At 44.5% G+C, this 19,957-nt stretch overlaps 2 protein-coding genes across 4 annotated transcripts; both read right to left on the reverse strand.

The window, feature by feature from the left end:
• Positions 1–2,258: 2,258 nt before the first annotated feature.
• Positions 2,259–6,453, reverse strand: LOC130513424 (kinesin-like protein KIF20A). Of its 2 annotated transcripts, XM_057012154.1 has the most exons (18): positions 6,208–6,453; positions 6,040–6,135; positions 5,803–5,922; positions 5,589–5,727; positions 5,334–5,518; positions 5,171–5,264; positions 4,930–5,106; positions 4,752–4,863; positions 4,625–4,687; positions 4,400–4,546; positions 4,151–4,316; positions 3,902–4,072; positions 3,700–3,839; positions 3,455–3,620; positions 3,133–3,247; positions 2,958–3,028; positions 2,770–2,889; positions 2,259–2,696 (listed from the first exon to the last, which is right to left on the reverse strand). In XM_057012154.1, the coding sequence occupies exons 1-18, from the start codon at positions 6,313–6,315 to the stop codon at positions 2,442–2,444; spliced, it is 2,445 nt and encodes an 814-aa protein (XP_056868134.1). In that variant the 5' UTR covers positions 6,316–6,453; the 3' UTR covers positions 2,259–2,441. The 2 variants fall into 2 exon arrangements, with proteins under 2 accessions (XP_056868134.1, XP_056868135.1); XM_057012155.1 differs by lacking the exons at positions 2,770–2,889; positions 2,958–3,028; positions 3,133–3,247 and having other exon boundaries at positions 2,259–2,479; positions 6,208–6,448.
• A 1,028-nt stretch (positions 6,454–7,481) lies between these two features.
• Positions 7,482–13,985, reverse strand: LOC130513464 (NACHT, LRR and PYD domains-containing protein 12-like). 2 transcript variants are annotated; one of them, XM_057012229.1, is made up of 6 exons: positions 13,499–13,985; positions 12,408–12,584; positions 12,124–12,297; positions 11,647–11,820; positions 9,646–9,819; positions 7,482–9,439 (listed from the first exon to the last, which is right to left on the reverse strand). In XM_057012229.1, the coding sequence occupies exons 1-6, from the start codon at positions 13,942–13,944 to the stop codon at positions 9,259–9,261; spliced, it is 1,326 nt and encodes a 441-aa protein (XP_056868209.1). In that variant the 5' UTR covers positions 13,945–13,985; the 3' UTR covers positions 7,482–9,258. The 2 variants fall into 2 exon arrangements, with proteins under 2 accessions (XP_056868209.1, XP_056868210.1); XM_057012230.1 differs by lacking the exon at positions 12,124–12,297.
• Positions 13,986–19,957: the final 5,972 nt, after the last annotated feature.

Genomic DNA, 19,957 nt, shown 5'->3' on the forward strand with positions numbered 1-19,957 from the left:
ATTACTACCATTAAAGCATTCTGGGAGGGTTTAAAGTTCTTTTAGGATCAGTAGCAAAGAGCAGAAAAATAAACTAAACTTCACTTAGAAAGACTATTCAACTATAACTAAAGCCAGACTATAAGAAAGTTAAATAAGAACTATTTATTTATAATGTATAATGATGTTTTGTGCTAAAACTAAATATAACGTCTAGTTGATTCAAATCTTGATTTTATCTCCAAACACAACTGTCAATTCTTTTCAATAATGCTCTTCGTTTACACTCACCTTGTCGGTCTTCAGTCTTCCTGCTTAGTCTGAAAGGAATACTTTTAAAAACTGGTTTGTTGGGTTCCCAGTTTCTGGGACCGTTGTTGCTGGTGTCTACCTGCAGGGGGCGTGGAGGAGCCGCTCATCAGCCACAGCTGGCCCCGCAGACACACGCACCTGCGGTCTCTCTTCAATCTCCCGTTAGATTTAAGGACAGAACTCCCGTCTGCCAGCGGCGGAGGGTTTTCGTCCTCATCGCCAAACCCTGACTTCTGTGGCTTGACTATTTTTGAGAGTTTTCCTCGCGGACTTGTTTTGGACTCTCTCGAGATCTCTCCGCCTCTCTGTGAACACGGACCGAACTGTTCTTGTTCACTTTAAAATAAAGACGCTTTTCGGACACCATTGTCCACTGCGTGTTGCTGCTTTCGGGTCCTGATCCAACCGTTCCGAACACTCCTCTGTTGATCAACAACTTTATGGCTGTTGATTTATATTCCACTACTATAAAAGCATTCTGGGAGGGTTCAAGATTAAAAGTTGTCTTGCTATTTTAATGCCTTTAAATGTTTTTGCATTTAAAATAAAACTGACTATGCAACTTAATTTGTTAAATAAACGTAGTTAAATAAATAAGATTTATGGAGCTTTACAGATTTTAAAGACTTGTAAAAGCAGCATATTTCTGCAGCCCTGGAGTCCAGGAGGAGCAGCAGAGGTCAGAATGTGTCGGAGCGCGTTTAACTATTGTCTGCAGTTCCACGCGTGTCCACCGGGTGGCGGTAAAGCATCACATGATATTTCTCCTTTTTGGAACTTCTTCAGCTGCGTTGAGCTTTAAATCTTCACCTGTCGCTCCCTTTAAGCTCTAAACTTTGTTTTTCTGTGTGTAGTTTGTTGGTTTACATATTTCTGATGAATTCTGATGGCTGAAACTGTCAATGACCAATAGAAAGTTCGTCCATTTTTCTACTGCGTCACACATTTTCATTATTTATTGTCATTTTTGGGTCTAAACTGGACCAGTTCTGTGAGCTGTTTTGCTTTTTCTCTGGACCAGATGTTCCAGGCAGGTTCCATCATCGGACACAGACGGAGACAGGTCACGTGACAACAGTCAGCCTTTAGTTCTTTATTACAGGAGGATCTGGTTTATATACAGACACGTATCTGCAAAATACTAAAAAGTATATGAACCCAAAGTACTAAAAAGTCTACATCCACGCACACGCGTGTATTAAGTGTTTATACACACGTGTACGCGTACGTGCACACTGTATATTCATATAATAACTGTTAGTTTCTAAAACACCAAAGTAGAGTCACTGAGGCACGGCTTCACCTCCTTTACACCGAGGTTTCACTGAGCAGGTGTGATGAACTGTTGCAGAAGGAAAAGCATGGAACATGTTAATAACCGGACACAACAACACTCAGGTTTATTGTCTGGACCTCGCCATCCCTTTGGGGAGGATCATCTCATTCTTCAGCTTTGAACTGTCAGAGTTCAAAGGTTTCATCCTTCCACAAGACCAGAAAACTTCCGCCCAACCTTCTGACCTCTAGTGTCGTATTTTCATCTCTTCAAAAATGATCATGTTCAACATTTTGTCTTCCAAAGGAAAAAAAAAAATTCTTCCCATCTGAAATTCGGGGCGAGACAATCCGAAAAAGGCGACTATCTCCAAACTCTAGGGGTACCTGAACAGTCAGCTCGGTACTTATTTGTTTCAGTAGCACCAATGTCCCATTAAGGAAATATTTTAAAAATTTTCCAAACAAATATCAGACCTGATACCAGCAAATAAAGTCGCAGCTTGATGCTAAAGAATCTGGACCAGCTGGTCAGTGGGAGATGGTCGAAGCAATCGTTGGTAAAAAAAGAAAATCAAGTTTGAAGAGCCGATCTTGATGAAATGAAGTGTTGGATTTCGACCTGCTAATGTTCTAACAGATTGATCTCTTTATTCATCTCATCCACTCCGACTTTATTCACAACAGAGGCGCCAGTTTTCATTCATCTTTATTCATTCATCTGCAGCGTTTATGCATCTGCGATGGTGACTTCCACCTCGACACCAGGCTCGATGCTGATGGAGGTGATCTGCTTGACGATCTCGGAAGGACTGTGCAGATCAATCAGACGCTTGTGGATCCTCATCTGAAAGCGATCCCAGGTCTTGGATCCTTCACCACAGGGGGTCTTTCTGGTGGTGATGCGCAGAGTCTGCAGAAGTCAAAGACATCACTGTTTTCCTGAGCGTGCGTCCAGCCGCGCCCTTCCGTGGAGAAGTCACTGCCTCTTTGATGTTGGCCAGAAGGCCTCGCTTGGGTTTGGGCTCCAGCGGGGATTTCTGGGAGACCTTGGCCAGTTCTGCCTTCAGTGAAGCGATCTCTCTGTCCTTTGTGATGTTCTGCTGCAGGACGGCCTCCAGGGATTTTGCCTGAACCATCAGAAAAATATATATAATACACGTTAGTGAGCACTTCCTCCGGCGTGCCCGACACTTCCCTCACCTGCTCAGTGGCCTTCTGCTGCAGGAGCTCCAGCTCAGCAGATTTGTCCAGGAAACCATCTCTGACCTTCTCAAGAGTTTCACTGAGCTCCATCAACCTTCTCTCCAAGGACACGATCAACTGAGCCAAACATTCCATGTCAGGAGACCCTGCTCAGAGGATGAACGACGGTGGTTTGCCCCGCTTACCTCCTGCTTGTCCTCACACATCCTCTCAACGGCACATTTTTCTTTGTAAAGACGTCTGTAACGATCATCAGCTGAGGAACAAAGGTTGGAACCTCCTTTAGTTAATGACTCAAGATAGACACAGAAAAACATGATCTGAGAAACCTAGAAGTGATGTTTCCGAGGCTTTGCTAACCTTCTGCTGGAGGCGCTTTGGATGGTTGCGTCTGGCAGGACTGCTCCATCGTCGGGGGTGTGCTCACGGCCCTGACACCTGCACACTCCAACTCTGATACTTTACGTTTGAGAGCCTGCAAAACAGACGTGATGGTTACCTGGTAAACCTCTTCATTTAAAAGGGACTTCAATGACCAAGAGGTCCAAAACAAGCAGAATCTGAAGTCCTTTTGTTTTAGGTCACAGCCAGAACAGCTGGATCGGTGGTTACTCCGGTGGCCAGTAGAGGGAGCCAGCACCGCATCAGTCTGGACCGGGAGGAGAAGCTGAACATGACATACCTCAACTTTCTGCTGTTCAGCAAGAAACTCGTCAAAAGGGACGTAGTCATCCTCCAAATTGCTCATCGCGCTCTGGTAGGCGTGCTCTTTGATAGCGTTTTTGTACATCTCAAAGGTGTTCTCCAGCTTCTCCTGGTAGCTCTCCTTCAGCTCTTCGATCTGTCGACTAAACATTTCAACTCCATGAGAAACGTATCGCTGGAGACGGACCGCAGACGTCGACATCGGACGTGCAGAAGAATGACCTGCGCTGCTCTTCAGACTCCATCAGCTGCTGGAGCATCGCGTCGCCCATTTCTTTCCGGATCTCCATTTCTTGAACCAGGTTTCTTCTCCGCTCGGCCAGAAGTTTGTTTCTCAGGCTTTCGATCATGCTCACCAGTTCCTGCGAGAGGGGACACTTACAGGAGCGAAGGCCTGAACACAAACAGACGGCAGCAGACTCACATTCTGCGGCAGTAAAGACATCTCAGCCTCATCCTCCTCCTCCTCCTCAGGAAAACTGTCCTCCAGGGCCTGGCCATCAACCAGACCGTTCCTCACCAGGGGTCTGCCATCAGGGCCAACTAAACACGGAGCCAGAGACTCCAGGGGCTTTTCTGGAATCACCTGCACCACCTGCAGACGGGACCTGGCGTTAGCCCATGTTGCCCTCCACGATTCTACGTCGCCTCCATCACAAGGAACTCGGCCAACCTGTTTCGCGACAGCAGAGAACTTCATAACGTGGAGGGTCTCGTCGTAGGTGGCCGCGCACTGGTTAATGTTGACGATCATGGACGCTTGCCCCCTGCCGCAGAAAAAAGCCTGGAAGAGTTTGGTCAGCTTGCTCTCTCTGAAGGGGATGCAGGAGCTCTTCATCCTGGCGGAGGAGGATTCGGACCACCGACAACGGTTACAGTGGCGCCAGAGTGCAAAGGTTAAGCTTTAACGGGCGCTACCGACCGGTCGGTCTGGTTGTTGCGAAGGGCGGTGATGCATTTTCCCAGAATGAGCAGAGAGTTGTTGATGTTGCCGGCCTCCTTCAGCCTCTCTCCAAACGTCTTGGTTTTGTTGCATCGTTCGGAGCCGGCGAGGTCGCACAGAGAAAACCTTCAGAGGGGGAAGTTTCAGGGTCCGGTCAGATCAGACGGCGCCGTGGATGGCGCCATTTCTGCCCAGGACACTTACTCTGAGAGCCATTTCACTTCAGCGTCGTCGATCTTCAGCAGCTTCATGGTAAATATGCTGTGGCTGGACGGAGAACTGGCGTCAGAGCGACACGGGAAAAAGGGAAAACCTGCGAAAACAAACTTGCCTTCTGCTGGACGACTGGTTCATCTTTGTAGCCGCGGCGCTTCTGTTTTTGTTTCCAAACTGGAGCAGTTTTAAAGCTTCTCCCAGGGTGTGGATGTTGATCCACCTCAGATCTACGGAGATGCAGCAGCGTGTGAGCAGCCAGGTCCCCGCTGGCGCCCCCTCCCATCCCGACACACCTTTAACGTAAGCGTTCCCGGCACCGTCGTCACACACGCGCAGGGACGCACGTTTCTTGGACTTGGAGCAGAGCGAAGGCTGAAGAAGATCGTACACACTCTCGTTGTAGATTTCAAAGAAGGCCACCCACATGGCAAACTGGCTGCTGCCCGCTTCTGTCGGGCTGTTCGCCATCACTGGAGCAGAATTTAGCAAAGTTTGGGGCCGTTTGGGAGAAAGAAGGCAGAATTAGAGTCTTACCAGACTGATCGGTGGGCAGAATGGAGGATGAGAGGGAGGAAGAGGCGCTTGACGAGGACTCTGAACCCCCGCTGGGCCTGGGATGATCGCATTCCTAGACGACAGTGAACGCATCACCGCTTGACTGAGATGAAATCATTCTGAATTCAGGTTTCGGTCTTACTTCTTTGACTGAAGCAAAAATGGCGGCTTTGGCACTTCGCTCCTGCCTGACTTGGTCAGGAGCCAGATACTGAGCGTCGTTGCGGAGGTAGGGTTTCAGGTCCATCCCCTGGTACTGGTGGCCTTCAATGGCACGAAAGGTGCCATCCAGCACTCGTGGGAGGATGCCCGGTTCCCTCGGCGTCCCTTAAAACAACGCAGAGCTTTAAAACAACGCGGAGCGAGAGAGCGGCGAAAGGGACGTTTTGATCTTCACCTTGGATCGTGTGAGTTTTGCCAGCATTGGTGACGCCGTAGCTGAATATTAAAGCGTTCTTCCCATCCAAGAAACCACACATTTGACTTTTAACGGTGTGTTCAAACAGCTCAGACTGAGTCGTCTCTGGTCCGAAGATCTAAAGTTAAAGAAGAGGCTCACGTGCCTGACTGGAATCGAGTCCAATGAGCAATTGAAAGCAGACGTTACTCACCTGAGAGAAGGAGAACTTGTGGAGAGACACGCCGACGCCCTTCTCACTGCTCTTCATGGTGGCAGAGCCCTTTGGTGCATTCAGGGTCACCATCTGGTTGGTTTCAATCACCACACAATCCTAAAAAAGAGCCAAATTTTACCCTTGTGGCCCTGCTTTATATACCGGTGCTGGACTATAAAGGATGCCCAGCAAGAGTGATCACACAGCTGACCTTCAGACCCAGCATTGCCGTACCTGATCCTGATTGTCAGCCAGCTCCTCTCTGGAGAAAGGCCTGATTCTGAGGTAGACTCTCATGGTCTGCTCCTCAGCTCCACCTGGACCCTCATTCTGCAAACCCAAGACCCAATAAAGGCGTCCATTATGTTCTTATAAAGAGCCGTGCAGGCATCAACCCATTACCTGCTGGGTTGTTTTGACCGGAGGAGCGTTAATCTCCAGTTCATCAGGCTGCAAATGTTCGTGGTTTAATCGCGGAGCTTCACTCGCATCAGCCGACGGTGCCTCCATCCGGTCTGAGCGTGTAATTAAGTATCTAAAGTTTTTCCTCTGCAAGGCAATACACTTTAACTGCCCCTCCACGTTGAGTCTCCAGAACCAGAATCTTCACGTCCGTCTGACGATCGGACAGGTAAAAACCCGCGGAGGCCTCGTCAGTGTTGATTAAGACCAGGTGCGCGCAGGTAAACCGGAAATGACCGATAAGACACGTTTGTTCCACATTAAATATACTAACACTCACTGATTCGAATCATCGACACCTATAACAATAGTTTCTGAAAGATGTGTATATATACATATATACATATAGGCACCGCCCAAGAGGGCGAGGAAGGGAGGTTTATATGTATATAAATAGACAATCACACATATGTGCATCTCAGGGGTCACCAACACGTTGCCCGCGGGCACCCGGTCGCCCGTCAGAACCACCTGAGTCGCCCACCGGCCTGTTCTAAAAATAGCTCAAATAGCACCACTTACCAATGAGCTGCATCTCATTTATTTTGTTTGCGATTCTTGTTTAAATCACACTTACACATAAACTGGAAATATCAATATATTTTTTAAAAAAATGTTTAATATAAGTGAACTATGACCTAGTATAGTTCAAAGGTCAGTATGATGCGCATGACCAAAACGTAGCGTCTACGCAGATCGCTACGACCAAACAGCCGAGCGGGCGCAGCCAGAACGAGGAGATGACTGACCCATAAAAAGATGGCAGAAAAAAGAAAGAAGACAGATCATTTTCACCACGAAAGTTTCTTTCTCCACAAGAGAAGAACTTCTCACACTACTGCCCCTAAAGACAACTACGAGGGGAGTTGACACATATAACGAGGGGAGTTGACATATATAACGCGGTGAAGGAGTTTTTGCTGGAGAAAAAAGTGCCGCTGGAAAAGCTGGTATCAGTGTAGAGATACAAGTCAGTAGGAGACAGACGGAGCCTCTGTGGACGCACGAAGGAGCCGCGTCCGGGCTGGAGACTCGCTGATGCTGCGCTGACAACCACCGTCAGTGACAAGCTAGCGAGAGTGAGCTCACGAGACCGGAAACTAGCGACAGCAACCGGAAGTAAACAAAGGAGCAGACAACTTTGCGTTAAAGTTTCATTCAAATATGCAAATAAAGAGTCAAATAACAAATACATTTAAACTTAACAGAAAATATAAGGACTAATCAACTTTATTTGTACCCAAAATGTAGTTTCTGTCATTACATAAACTTCCTCATGCAAATATTTCGACAGTACGATATTAAACTATTAGCATTACACAAATGTAATTTAACTGGAGGCTCAGCGCTCTTCGGAGATCGCCCCCCCTGAATGCCGTTCCTGCAGGTAGAGGAGGTGAGAAGTCCGAGTGCCGACCAGAAACCGAACCACAACAAATAACATATGAAAGAGGATATATGAACATGTGACCTAATAACATACGAAAGAGGATATATGAACATGTGACTTAATAACATATGAAAGAGGATATATGAACATGTGACTTAACATATGAAAGAGTATATATGAACATGTGACTTAACATGAAAGAGGATATATGAACATGTGACTTAATAACATATGAAAGAGAATATAGGAACATATGACTTAATAACATATGAAAGAGAATATGTGAACATATGACTTAATAACATATGAAAGAGGATATATGAACAGGTGATTTTTCCACTATAACACACAGACATACACACATCAGTATCAGTGTTCCAAATCCTGTTTTCTTTTTCTGCCAGCTCTTCCTCCAGCGATTACCCGCATCTTGTGCATGTCCCGCCCTGCTGAGGCAGAGCTGTACTGGGATGGAGCGTTACCGCGGCGATCCAGCTCAGTGGGCTACATTGCCTCGGCTGAGGAGTACGACAGTGTGAAGTCCCGCAGTGAGCTGATGTTTGAGAAACAGTCTGGGAGACACGGACTGGTGACCCGAGTCACACACGCTGCGAGTACGTTTCCAGAAACATTTAAACACATGAGATATAGAAGCATCAGTAGCTTCATTTGAGTTCTGAGCTTTGGTGTCTGTGTGTAGCTGTGAAACCACAAGAAGAGGGAGGAGCGAGCCATCAGCTGTACGCAGAGATCAAGCCGGCTGTGGATGGAGCCACTACATCATTAAACACATGCGCAACAAGAACGACTACAATGAGCTCAGATGGTTCAAACAGAGTCCTCAACCCAAAGTCTGATTTAAAAAAGATCAAAAGTGGCGTAAATGTCTGGTCCTGACAGGAGAAGGATAACTGGAGCGGCATCGCTCGTACAGTAGACCGACTCTGCCTCTTCCTGGTTACCCCGGTGATGACCTTTGGCACCGTAATCATCTTTCTGACGGGAATCTGTAACCAACCTCCTCATCTGCCCTTCAAAGGAGACCCGCATGACTCCAGAGAGGAGAACCCACGCCTGCTGTGATGCACACACACAGCCAGGGCTTTTTCCATCGCCATCGTTTCTCTGGGGGAAATGTTGCATTTCTTTATCTTAATAACAACAAATCTTTAGTTTGTTCTATAGGAGCTCCATATGTTTAGTGTCAAAGACTTCTTAGATTGTGTTAATTGCTGGCACATAAAGAAAAATGCTTTGATTTTACTAAAGTGACACAAACCCTAAAGATTCTGAAGGCATGATGTAAAATAGTAACATTTGAAGAGACAAGATAATGTTTTCATGCTTATAAGAGTGGCCGAGGAGCCATTTAGAACTTTATAAAGATGCATTGTGTGACACCAGGAACTAATTTAACTTCAAGGGAAGCTGCTTCTGCTTTGTCGACCATCGACTGATCTCCTGAAAGTCCACCACCGCTTTTTAAAAACTGAATTTTTCATCTATGGAGGGAGTAGACGGCAGATGTTTCCACAGATGCTCTTCACCAGTGGTCAGTGAGTGATGCAGCAGATGAGCGGGAGTTGACTGGCTTCAACCAGCTACTGACTCAATGTCTCCAGCCCATAGTGTGGATTCTCTACGAGAGCAGACAGCAGCTTCACTCCTGAATCCTGCAGCTGGTTCTGACCCAGGTCCAGTTCTCTGAGATGGGAGGGATTGGACCTCAGCGCCGAGGCCAGAGAGCCACAGCTGATCTCTGATAACCTGCAGAAATTCAATCTGAAAAATGCAGGATGAGGTTATACGGTGCAGGTCTGCATGTTATCTGCGTCAGTACTAAACCTACGTTAGTTCTTAGTTGGGTCGTACCTGAATTCACGATATTACAAAGAATTTTTTTAATGTGGTGCATCACAGCAGGATTGAGAACAGCCTCACTTCACCATCTTAGCAGCTGGTATATAGGTAGAAAAATGAAGACTGACCTGAGCCTCTCCAGTTTACAGTTTGGACTCTCCAGTCCAGAACAGAGCTGCTTCACTCCTGAATCCTGCAACGTGTTTTTGCTCAGGTCCAGAACCCTCAGATGGGAGAGGTTGGACTTCAGAGCTGAGGCCACAGAATCACAGCTGGTCTCTGATAACCTGCAGCCACTTAGTCTAAAATAACAATTATTTTGAGAGAAGACAAATAAAAATCAACATGTACCAGAGCAAAACACAGCTTACAAGCAACAAACCTCTCGTCCTGCACCGGCTTATCTGCCGTATGTTCGTATTTTGGGTTCTTTCAGGGCGGTTGGACAAGATCTACAGCGTATGTAAAGTGTGTGTCGGTCAAAATACCTTCCAAGTTTGTGAGACCACATTTCTCAATAGCACTCAACTCTTGTCAGGAGTTGGGACAAAGCGACCCACTCCTGATAGCTTGTGGGCGATGCTGCAGCGACCCTGCAATCCCTACACTCTCTGGTGAAACCAAATCAAAGGTTTTAGACACTGCTGGATGCTGGAAGGGTGGCTATAGTCTGGACGCAGAGTTCCCCTGACTGCACATTTCTCCAACAATGATTGGCAGCTGGTGTCACTTGTTCTCCAGATGAGAGAAGGAAAGAGAGCCACCCCACAGTGTGTTTGATTGCCCCACTGCAAGCTCAATGCTGCCAGAAAACATTGCAGGAGCATCAATTCCCCTCAGGGCATCAACAAGGACCTCAGGAAAAGGTGCAGCTGCCACCTACTAGAGACAAGCACACTGAGCTGAGATTCAAAGCCCTCTCCTCCCAAGAGAAGAGCTTGTTTGTTGGAGGCTCTTCTGGGCGATACCTGGTGCCACAGCTCCAGCTCAGCCCGTCTCTGGAGCTGAGGTGGAGCTTAGCAAGTTTCATGGTTCTTCACCACTTCCTCTCGCTGAGGACCTTCTCAGCTGGTGGTTTCTGCTCCACCTTCCAAGTTGAGCAGGTGATACTTCTGCATTCCTGCCACCAGTGTCTCTGCAGAAAGAGTCTTCTCTACTGTTTTATATTATATTATAGAAAATTAGGATTTTTGGTTGATGTATTAGATTTTGTTGACTAAGAGCAGCTTTTTCTTTAATAACATAGAAAGATGTGATGAGAAGAGCAAATGTATTATTTTATGAGCTACTTCCACTACTATTATATACACATACTTCCATATTGTCTTAGATTGCAAGCTGCATTTATTGCATCGTTCATAGAAAGTCATATTGTGAGGAGAAAAACTCAAATAAGGTCATTTTCTTTAGTGATCATTACAAAAGAAGGAGGCGATGAACAAACAGATTTATATAAAAATTTGTGAAAACTTATGGATGGAAACATTTTTAAAATAGTTGCATTGTGTAGAATCGGTGTAGAATCAACTTGTTGACTTCTGATTTGGACTCCAATGGAAGTGAGGTGCAACAACTGTGGATGCTGAACGCTTCAGATCTTCATGAAGGTTTCTGTGGTTGGACTGACCTGCTGCCCCTTTAAGAGGGAGGCAGCTTGGGCTTCTGGCTGGAATGAAGCCACCTAAGATGAGAATGACTGCAGGCTTTCGGTACCAAGGTTTAACAGGGTGCTCACTTCACACTTGGGCTTTTCTCTTTTTTGGGATGGCTTTTCTCAGTAGAGAAGGGGCATGGCACACTGCAGCAGCTTTCTTTTTGGGTTTTCTAGTTTTCCTTCTGATCTTTAAAAGACAGGAAGAACCATTTTTGATTGGTCTGAATGTTTGGGCGGTTTTGTGGCCAGCCTAAAATAAAACAAGACAAATCTACAACTGATACTTCCTTTCTAGTCATTGATGACCATCCTCACATGGGACAGATTTCCACAACCAATTTAATACTGCAAATCTGTCCTGTGTGGTCTTTTTTCTGAGAACTGTAACACTACGTTTATAACAAAGATCAAACACGTAAACATTTATTGTCTAACTAGTTACACCTGGGAAAGTACTGGATCATCTCTGACTGACCTGAGAGTCTCCAGCTTACAGAGAGGATCCTGGAGAAAACCACAGAGCAGATTCACTGCTGGAGCCTTCAGCTGGTTCTCACTCAGGTCCAGAACCCTCAGATGGGAGGGATTGGACCTCAGCGCCGAGGCCAGAGAGTCACAGCTGATCTCTGATAAACTGCAGTCACTCAGTCTGGATAAGGAATCATGGCAATAAATGATCTCTTATTGGAGGAAAAGTCATATTACACTTGCTCAAAATCATGATTTCATTTTATTTCATTATTTAATCAGGGCCCTTGGAGTCAGGAGAGCTCTGGCCCCCCACTGATAAACTGGGATATTACAGCAACAACATAGTCAAAAAGTATCTATAAAATAACTTTCAATGGCTCATTTAAATTCATACTACACTTCTCTTCTCCAAAAGTCAATGGAGTTTATCTTGAAGCCTTTCATTGTTGAGTTGTTATGTCGAAGATAAAAGAAAGCTGACCTGAGAGTCTCCAGCTTACAGAGAGGATCCTGGAGAAAACCACAGAGCAGCTTCACTCCTGGATCCTTCAGATTGTTGTAGCTCAGGTCCAGTTCTCTCAGATGGGAGGGATTGGACCTCAGCGCCGAGGCCAGAGAGTCACAGCTGATCTTTGATAAATTGCAGCACCACAGCCTGGAAAAGGAATAAATGGGACAAATAAAAACACATTTCTAAATCTGAAAATGAAGAGAAAAGCAGAAAATATAAAGAAATTTAGAAAAGACCAACAGAGGCCTCCTGACCTGAGCGTCTCCAGTCTGCAGTTTGGATGCATCATTGCAGAAGACAGTAACTTTACTACGGCATCTGTCAGGCTTTGGTTCTCGCTTAAGCTCAGCTCCCGTAGATGAGAAGGGTTTGACGTCATTGCTGAGGTCACAACTTCCCAATGACTCTTTGAAAGACAACTACCAGGCAGTCTGTTGTGTATGAAACAAAAATAGTGAGTCAAACTTTGGGATTTCTAATCAACTTATCTGAGAATCTACCTCAACACAAATGTAGCTCATTTCCTGGAAAAGCTAAATTCAACACCGTAGAGCAACAGTTTGAACGACCATCAGATCTGAAATGCAACTGAATTATTCTCAACATTTGTCTTATTTTAGAACAGCTTATAATTACTCAATATTTAAAATGATTGTAGCAAATGGTTTAAAGAAACGTGCATCTTTTTATCTGTCTATCGGCTCTTTGGATATTTTGCATTTCATACAATTTGTACGATCGTGCGTCAAGTCTTAATTCAACGATCCGATCGATGACATCAGAGTCTCTGGTTGCATCGATTGCCCTCAGCTTCTGTTATATCTGCCTGTTTCCCTTCAAATCATTTTCACTGCACCTTTTGTTGCTAGTGATGAAGTTGAAAGGGTCAAACAACTTTGTGGGTCACATAAAGGCTCCAAACGGAACCGCCACAAAGACCTAAAACACCCATTTAAACCAACGAGGCCGGCTGTTTTTACGTTGAACAAATGAAGCAAAATAGTCACGTTTCATTAGTTAAAATGTGTTTTTATGTCGTTTGAATACGATGTATACAAACAAACAAAAGTTATTTAATGACATGACAGTAATTTCATTATAGTAAGTTAACTTGTGGCTCCTATTATTCCTGCCTTATGTTGGTTTATCTGGATTGACCTTTGAACTTATATCCAGCCAGTGTTGAACATTTCTGAATGAATTGTTGTTTTTTAAATTTTATGGACGCTGCAATGGAGATAAAGAATTGAAGGAATGACCACTGGAGGGGGTATTGCTACCTGACATGATCCACTCGCTTGATTTAAACGCCGATGTCCGGCCCCAAAAATCTTTACTTACTTACACGACCTTCCTGCAGTTCCTCACAGCTGGAATCAGGCGACGTCGTCCCTCATCTGAGGTGTTGTACTGCTGCAGGTTCAGCTCGTCCAGAACCTCCTCTGACATCTGCAGCAGGTAGGCCAGAGCTGAACAGTGGATCTCTGACAGTCTCCTCTCTGATTTCTTCTCTGACTTCAGGAACTCTTGGATCTCCTGATGGACTGACTGATCCTTCATCTCCATCAGACAGTGGAAGATGTTGATGCTTCTGTCTGGGGAGATTTTATCACTGTTCTCCTCCTTCAGGTTGTTGAGGACCTTCTGGATGGTTTCTGGGTGGCTGTCCCTCTGATCCAACAGTCCACCCAAGATCCTCTGATTGGACTCCAGAGAGAGACCATGAAGGAAGCGAACAAACAAGTCCAGGTGGCCATTTTCACTTTTGAGAGATTTCATTAGTGCTCTCATGAGGAAGTCATCAAGAGATGTGACTGTATTGTTATTTAACAACCCAAAACCGGCTTGGTTTTGAATATTTTAGGAACTGATTTATAACCGCTGTGTCTTCCTGGTGTAACGGTGGAACATGTAGACGGCAGCCAGAAACTCCTGAATGCTCAGATGAACAAAGCAGTAGACTGATTTCTGGAAGATCACACTCTCTCTCTTGAAGATCTCTGTACAACTCCTGAGTACACCGACACCTCGGAGACGTCCAGTCCACATCGCTCCAGGTCTTTTGAGTAGAACATGATGTTTCCTTTCTCCAGATGTTCAAACGCCAGCCGACCCAACTTCAGAAGGAGTTCTTTATCAGCCTCAGTCAGTTCCTCTGGTCTCTGCTTTCCTCCATACTTCTGCTTCTTCCTCTTTATCTGAACCCTCAGGAAGTGTGAGTAGAGGTCAGTCAGGGGTTTGGGCAGCTCTCCTCTCTGGTCTCTGGTCATCATGTCCTCCAGAACTATAGCAGTGATCCAGCAGAAAACTGGGATCAGACACATGATGTAGAGGCTCCTGGAGGCCTTGATGTGTGAGATGATTCTCTTGGACAGATCTTCATCACTGAACCTCCTCCTGAAGTACTCCTCCTTCTGGGAGTCAGTGAAGCCTCGTACTTCTGTGATCCTGTCAACACACGAGGGAGGAATCTGATAGGCTGCTGCAGGTCTGGAAGTGATCCAGATGAGAGCTGAGGGAAGCAGGTTCCCCTGGATGAGGTTCACCAGGAGCACCTCAACTGACGATACTTGTGTGACATCAGAGATGACCTGATGGTTGTTGAAACCCAGTGAAAACCTGCTTTCATCCAGGCCATCAAAGATGAACAGAAGTTTCCAGACAGTCAGATCTTCTGCTCTGATCTTCTGTAATGTTGGATGGAAAACATGAAGCAGTGAGAGAAGACTGTGCTGCTCATCTCTGATCAAGTTCAGCTCCCTGCATGAGAGTGGAAGCACCAGACTGATGTCTTGGTTCTCCAAACCTTCTGCCCAGTCCAGACTGAACTTCTGCACTGAGAAGGTTTTTCCAACGCCGGCGACACCGTTGGTCAGAACCACTCTGATGTGTCTCTGTTGCTCAGATAAGACTTTGAAGATGTCCTGGCACTTGATTGGAGTGTCCTGGATGTTCTTCTTGGAGGTCATCTCAAGCTGTCTCACCTCATGTTGTGTGTCCACCTCCTCACTTTGTCCCTCAGTGATGTAGAGCTCAGTGTAGATCTTGTTCAGCAGGGTTCCACTTCCTGCTTCATTAGTTCCTTCAGTCACATGTTCACATCTTCTCTTCAGACTCATCTTATGACCTTCTATCACCTCCTGCAGATCACTCCTGAACATAAGTAAACCAATGATTTCCATCTATAATAAATCATCAACACAACTACAAATTCATGACATCACAAGTTCAACTTTATATTGAACAATTTTACTTTGTTTGGGCTTCATTTCAGCATCTCCAGATCTGCTTCCAGATTGTGAACAAGAGGACTCTCCTGGTGGAGCTGACTGGTCCCAGTTTGATAGGATGTGCTCCCCCCTCTCACTATGAAACACATCTCTATTAGTCCTTTGATTTATAGGATGAAAGAACCTGATCAAGACTCAATATTGTTCCAGCATTTATGTCTGAATTCATCTTTCAGTTTAAACATGATTCTTGTTTCTAATCAACAATATTCACATTAAGTATGTAACTATATGACTGTCTGAGGTTTAAGTGTTAAACATCTCCAATAATAAACTCACAACCTGCTGCTGTTAATGTGACTAACAGCTGGCACACAAACACATCATCACGCTTTAGTTTTCTTACATTTCCTCTGAACTTCTGAAGTCTATTTGTCCATGTTTGGAGTGGTCACTCTTCAGGGACACACAGCTGGGCACTGTGGACTCTGCTCTGTCCTCGTCCATCCTGAGGAAACATCAGAAATAGTGATGAGACTGTGATGAAGGTAAATAATCTGTAGAGGTTGTAGTTAAATAATCCCAATTCACTGCATTTTTATCAAACAGGAACATTTCTAATCCATTCTGGATAACAACTGAATCAATAAATCAATGATGTCTCTGTATAATTTTCATGTTTTCAGAGTTTAAGCTGCTTTTTTAACTGTTCCCTGCAGTGAGAAAAGAACTGGCACCTTTTCCAGCCCCTCATCCTGCAGCACTGAATGTGCTCTAAAGTTCTTTCCAGAGCAAACGTCTCTGCACTGCTGCAGCAACATGTTGTAGTCATGGATCCGTGAGGAGAACCGGATATAGGAAACGCCCCCACTCTGATCCAAAAACCCAACTGGTGGCCAACGGTGGTCCGGCAACGACGGGGACGCTGGTCCATCGGGCCCACAACACTGGTTTTCCACAGGCCAACATGGTGAAAGGACTGTCTTCAGCTCAGCCACTAAATTATTTGGTGCTACATAAACATACTAGTCAGGACTTTTTAACTTCCCTCATTTGTTCCCCCCCCTTCAATTATTTCTATAATCCAAGTCCTCAAAGATCACTGCTCTATTTAAAATAGATGAAAGAAATGACACCCACTCCTGCATTTCTTTCACAGTGGTTCCACAACATAGAACAATAACCACTGTGAGAAAACGTGCAACATGAACCCAAAACTGTTGGTGTCCTATGATCCTGTGTGGATTTATTTATTTAGTTATTTTGAAAGATTATTGTCTTAAATTGGCCCGGCTGAGAGATGTTAACTTGCCCACGATTAGATGTTGTTTGACAGGTAATACCAAAATATCCATCTGTAACCTGGACTGTTGAACAACTCTAATAACTCTAAGAGCTTTTCACCTGTCACAAAAATGTCGCTCTTCCTGCTTCGTCTGAAGAGAATACTTTCACTTTTAAAACCTAATCAACAGCTTTATGGCGTATATATTACTACCATTAAAGCATTCATCTTTCAGTTTAAACCTGATTCTTGTTTCTAATCAACAATATTCTCATTAAGTCTGTAACTATATGACTGAGGTTTAAGTGTTAAAACATCTCCAATAATAAACTCACAACCTGCTGCTGTTAATGTGACTAACAGCTGGCACACAAACACATCATCACACTTTAGTTTTCTTACATTTGGTCTGAACTTCTGAAGTTTATTACTCCATCTTTGGACATGTCACTCTTCAGGGACACACAGCTGGGCACTGTGGACTCTGCTCTGTCCTCGTCCATCCTGAGGAAACATCAGAAATAGTGATGAGACTGTGATGAAGGTAAATAATCTGGAGAGGTTGTAGTTCAATAATCTCAATTCACTGCATTTTTATCAAACAGGAACATTTCTAATACATTCTGAATAACAACTGAATCAATAAATCAATGATGTCTCTATAATTTTCACATTTTCAGAGTTTAAGCTGCTTTTTTTAACTGGTCCCTGCAGTGAGAAAAGAACTGGCACCTTTTCCAGCCCCTCATCCTGCAGCACTGAATGTGCTCTAAAGTTCTTTCCAGAGCAAACGTCTCTGCACTTGCAGCAACATGTTGTAGTCATGGATCCGTGAGGAGAACCGGATACAGGAAATGCCCCGACTTTGATCCCAAAAACCCAACTGGTGGCCAACGGTGGTCCGGCAACGACGGGGACGCTGGTCCATCGGCCCACAACACTGGTTTTCCACAGGCCAACATGGTGAAAGGACTGTCTTCAGCTCAGCCACTAAATGATTTGGTGCTACATAAACATACTAGTCAGGACTTTTTAACTTCCCTCCTTTGTTCTCCTCTTCAATTATTTCTATGATCCAAGACCTCAAAGATCATTGCTCTATTTAAAATAGATGAAAGAAATGACACCCACTCCTGCATTTCTTTCACAGTGGTTCCACAACATAGAACAATAAACCACTGTGAGAAAACGTGCAACATGAACCCAAAATCCTGTTGGTGTCCTGTGATCCTGTGTGGATTTATTTATTTAGTTATTTTGAAAGATTATTGTCTTAAATTGGTCCGGCTGAGAGATGCTAATTTGCAGACGATTAGATGTTGTTTGACAGGTAATACCAAAATATCCAGCTGTAACCTGGACTGTTGAACAACTCTAATAACTCTAAGAGCTTTTCACCTGTCACATAATGTCGCTCTTCCTGTTTCGTCTGAACAGAATACTTTCACTTTTAAAACCTAATCAACAGCTTTATGGCGTATATATTACGACCATTAAAGCATTCTGGGAGGGTTTAAAGTTCTTTTAGGATCAGTAGCAAAGAGCAGAAAAATAAATTAAACTTCACTTAGAAAGACTATTCAACTATAACTAAAGCCAGACTATAAGAAAGTTAAATAAGACCTTTTCATTTACAATGTATAATGATGTTTTGTGCTAAAACTAAATATAACGTCTAGTTCAATCAAATCTTGATTTAATCTCCAAACACAAATGTCAATTCTTTTCAATAATACTCTTCGTTTCCACTCACCTTGTCGGTCTTCAGCCTTCCTGCTTAGTCTGAAAGGAATACTTTTAAAAACTGGTTTGTTGGTTTCCAGTTTCTGGGACCGTTGTTGCTGGTGTCTACCTGCAGGGGGCGTGGAGGAGCCGCTCATCAGCCACAGCTGGCCCCGCAGACACACGCACCTGCGGTCTCTCTTCAATCTCCCGTTAGATTTAAGGACAGAACTCCCGTCTGCCAGCGGCGGAGTGTTTTCGTCCTCATCGCCAAACCCTGACTTCTGTGGCTTGACTATTTTTGAGAGTTTTCCTCGCGGACTTGTTTTGGACTCTCTCGAGGTCTCTCCGCCTCTCTGTGAACGCGGACCGAACTGTTCTTGTTCACTTTAAAATAAAGACGCTTTTCGGACACCATTGTCCACTGCGTGTTGCTGCTTTCGGGTCCTGATCCAACCGTTCCGAACACTCCTCTGTTGATCAACAACTTTATGGCTGTTGATTTATATTCCACTACTATAAAAGCGTTCTGGGAGGGTTCAAGTTTAAAAGTTCTTTTGCTATTTTAATGCCTTAAATGTTTTTGCATTTAAATTAAAACTGACTATGCAACTTAATTTGTTAAATAAACGTAGTTAAATAAATAAGATTCATGATGCGTCACAGATTTAGAAAGACTTGTAAAAGCAGCATATTTCTGCAGCCCTGGAGTCCAGGAGGAGCAGCAGAGGTCAGAATGTGTCGGAGCGCGTTTAACTATTGTCTGCAGTTCCACGCGTGTCCACCGGGTGGCGGTAAAGCATCACATGATATTTCTCCTTTGTGGAACTTCTTCAGCTGCGTTGAGCTTTAAATCTTCACCTGTCGCTCCCTTTAAGCTCTAAACTTTGCGGTTCTGTGTGTAGTTTGTTGGTTTAAATATTTTTGATGAATTCTGATGAAAATGAGTGAAACTGTCAATGACCAATAGAAAGTTCATCCATTTTTCTACTGTGTCACACATTTTCATTATTTATTGTCATTTTTGGGTCTAAACTGGACCAGTTCTGTGAGCTGTTTTGCTTTTTCTGTGGACCAGATGTTCCAGGCAGGTTCCATCATGGAACAGACGGAGACAGGTCACGTGACAACAGTCAGCCTTTAGTTCTTTATTACAGGAGGATCTGGTTTATATACAGACACGTATCTGCAAAATACTAAAAAGTAAATGAACCCAAAGTACTAAAAAGTCTACATACAGGCACACGCGTGTATTAAGTGTTTATACACACGTGTGCGCGTACGTGCACACTGTATATTCATATAATAACTGTTAGTTTCTAAAACACCAAAGTAGAGTCACTGAGGCACGGCTTCACCTCCTTTACACCGAGGTTTCACTGAGCAGGTGTGATGAACTGTTGCAGAAGGAAAAGCATGGAACATGTTAATAATCGGACACAAAAACACTCAGGTTTATTGTCTGGACCTCGCCATCCCTTTGGGGAGGATCATCTCATTCTTCAGCTTTGAACTGTCAGAGTTCAAAGGTTTCATCCTTCCACAAGACCAGAAAACTTCCGCCCAA

The sequence above is a fragment of the Takifugu flavidus genome, chromosome 17 (assembly GCF_003711565.1).
Source record: "Takifugu flavidus isolate HTHZ2018 chromosome 17, ASM371156v2, whole genome shotgun sequence".
Classification (NCBI taxonomy): domain Eukaryota; kingdom Metazoa; phylum Chordata; class Actinopteri; order Tetraodontiformes; family Tetraodontidae; genus Takifugu; species Takifugu flavidus.

Excerpts from the sequence above, each read along its gene's own strand:
- LOC130513424 (XM_057012154.1), bottom strand. The coding sequence starts at position 6,315 with ATGGAGGCACCGTCGGCTGATGCGAGTGAAGCTCCGCGATTAAACCAC. Across the intron at positions 5,265-5,333 it reads TTTTTGCTTCAGTCAAAGAA|GAATGCGATCATCCCAGGCC; the intron begins GTAAGACCGAAA and ends ACTGTCGTCTAG. Across the intron at positions 4,688-4,751 it reads AACCAGTCGTCCAGCAGAAG|CCACAGCATATTTACCATGA; the intron begins GCAAGTTTGTTT and ends TTCTCCGTCCAG.
- LOC130513464 (XM_057012229.1), bottom strand. The coding sequence starts at position 13,944 with ATGAGAGCACTAATGAAATCTCTCAAAAGTGAAAATGGCCACCTGGAC. Across the intron at positions 12,298-12,407 it reads TGCAGACTGGAGACGCTCAG|GCTGTGGTGCTGCAATTTAT; the intron begins GTCAGGAGGCCT and ends TTCCTTTTCCAG. Across the intron at positions 9,820-11,646 it reads TGTAAGCTGGAGACTCTCAG|ACTAAGTGGCTGCAGGTTAT; the intron begins GTCAGTCAGAGA and ends TTGTTATTTTAG.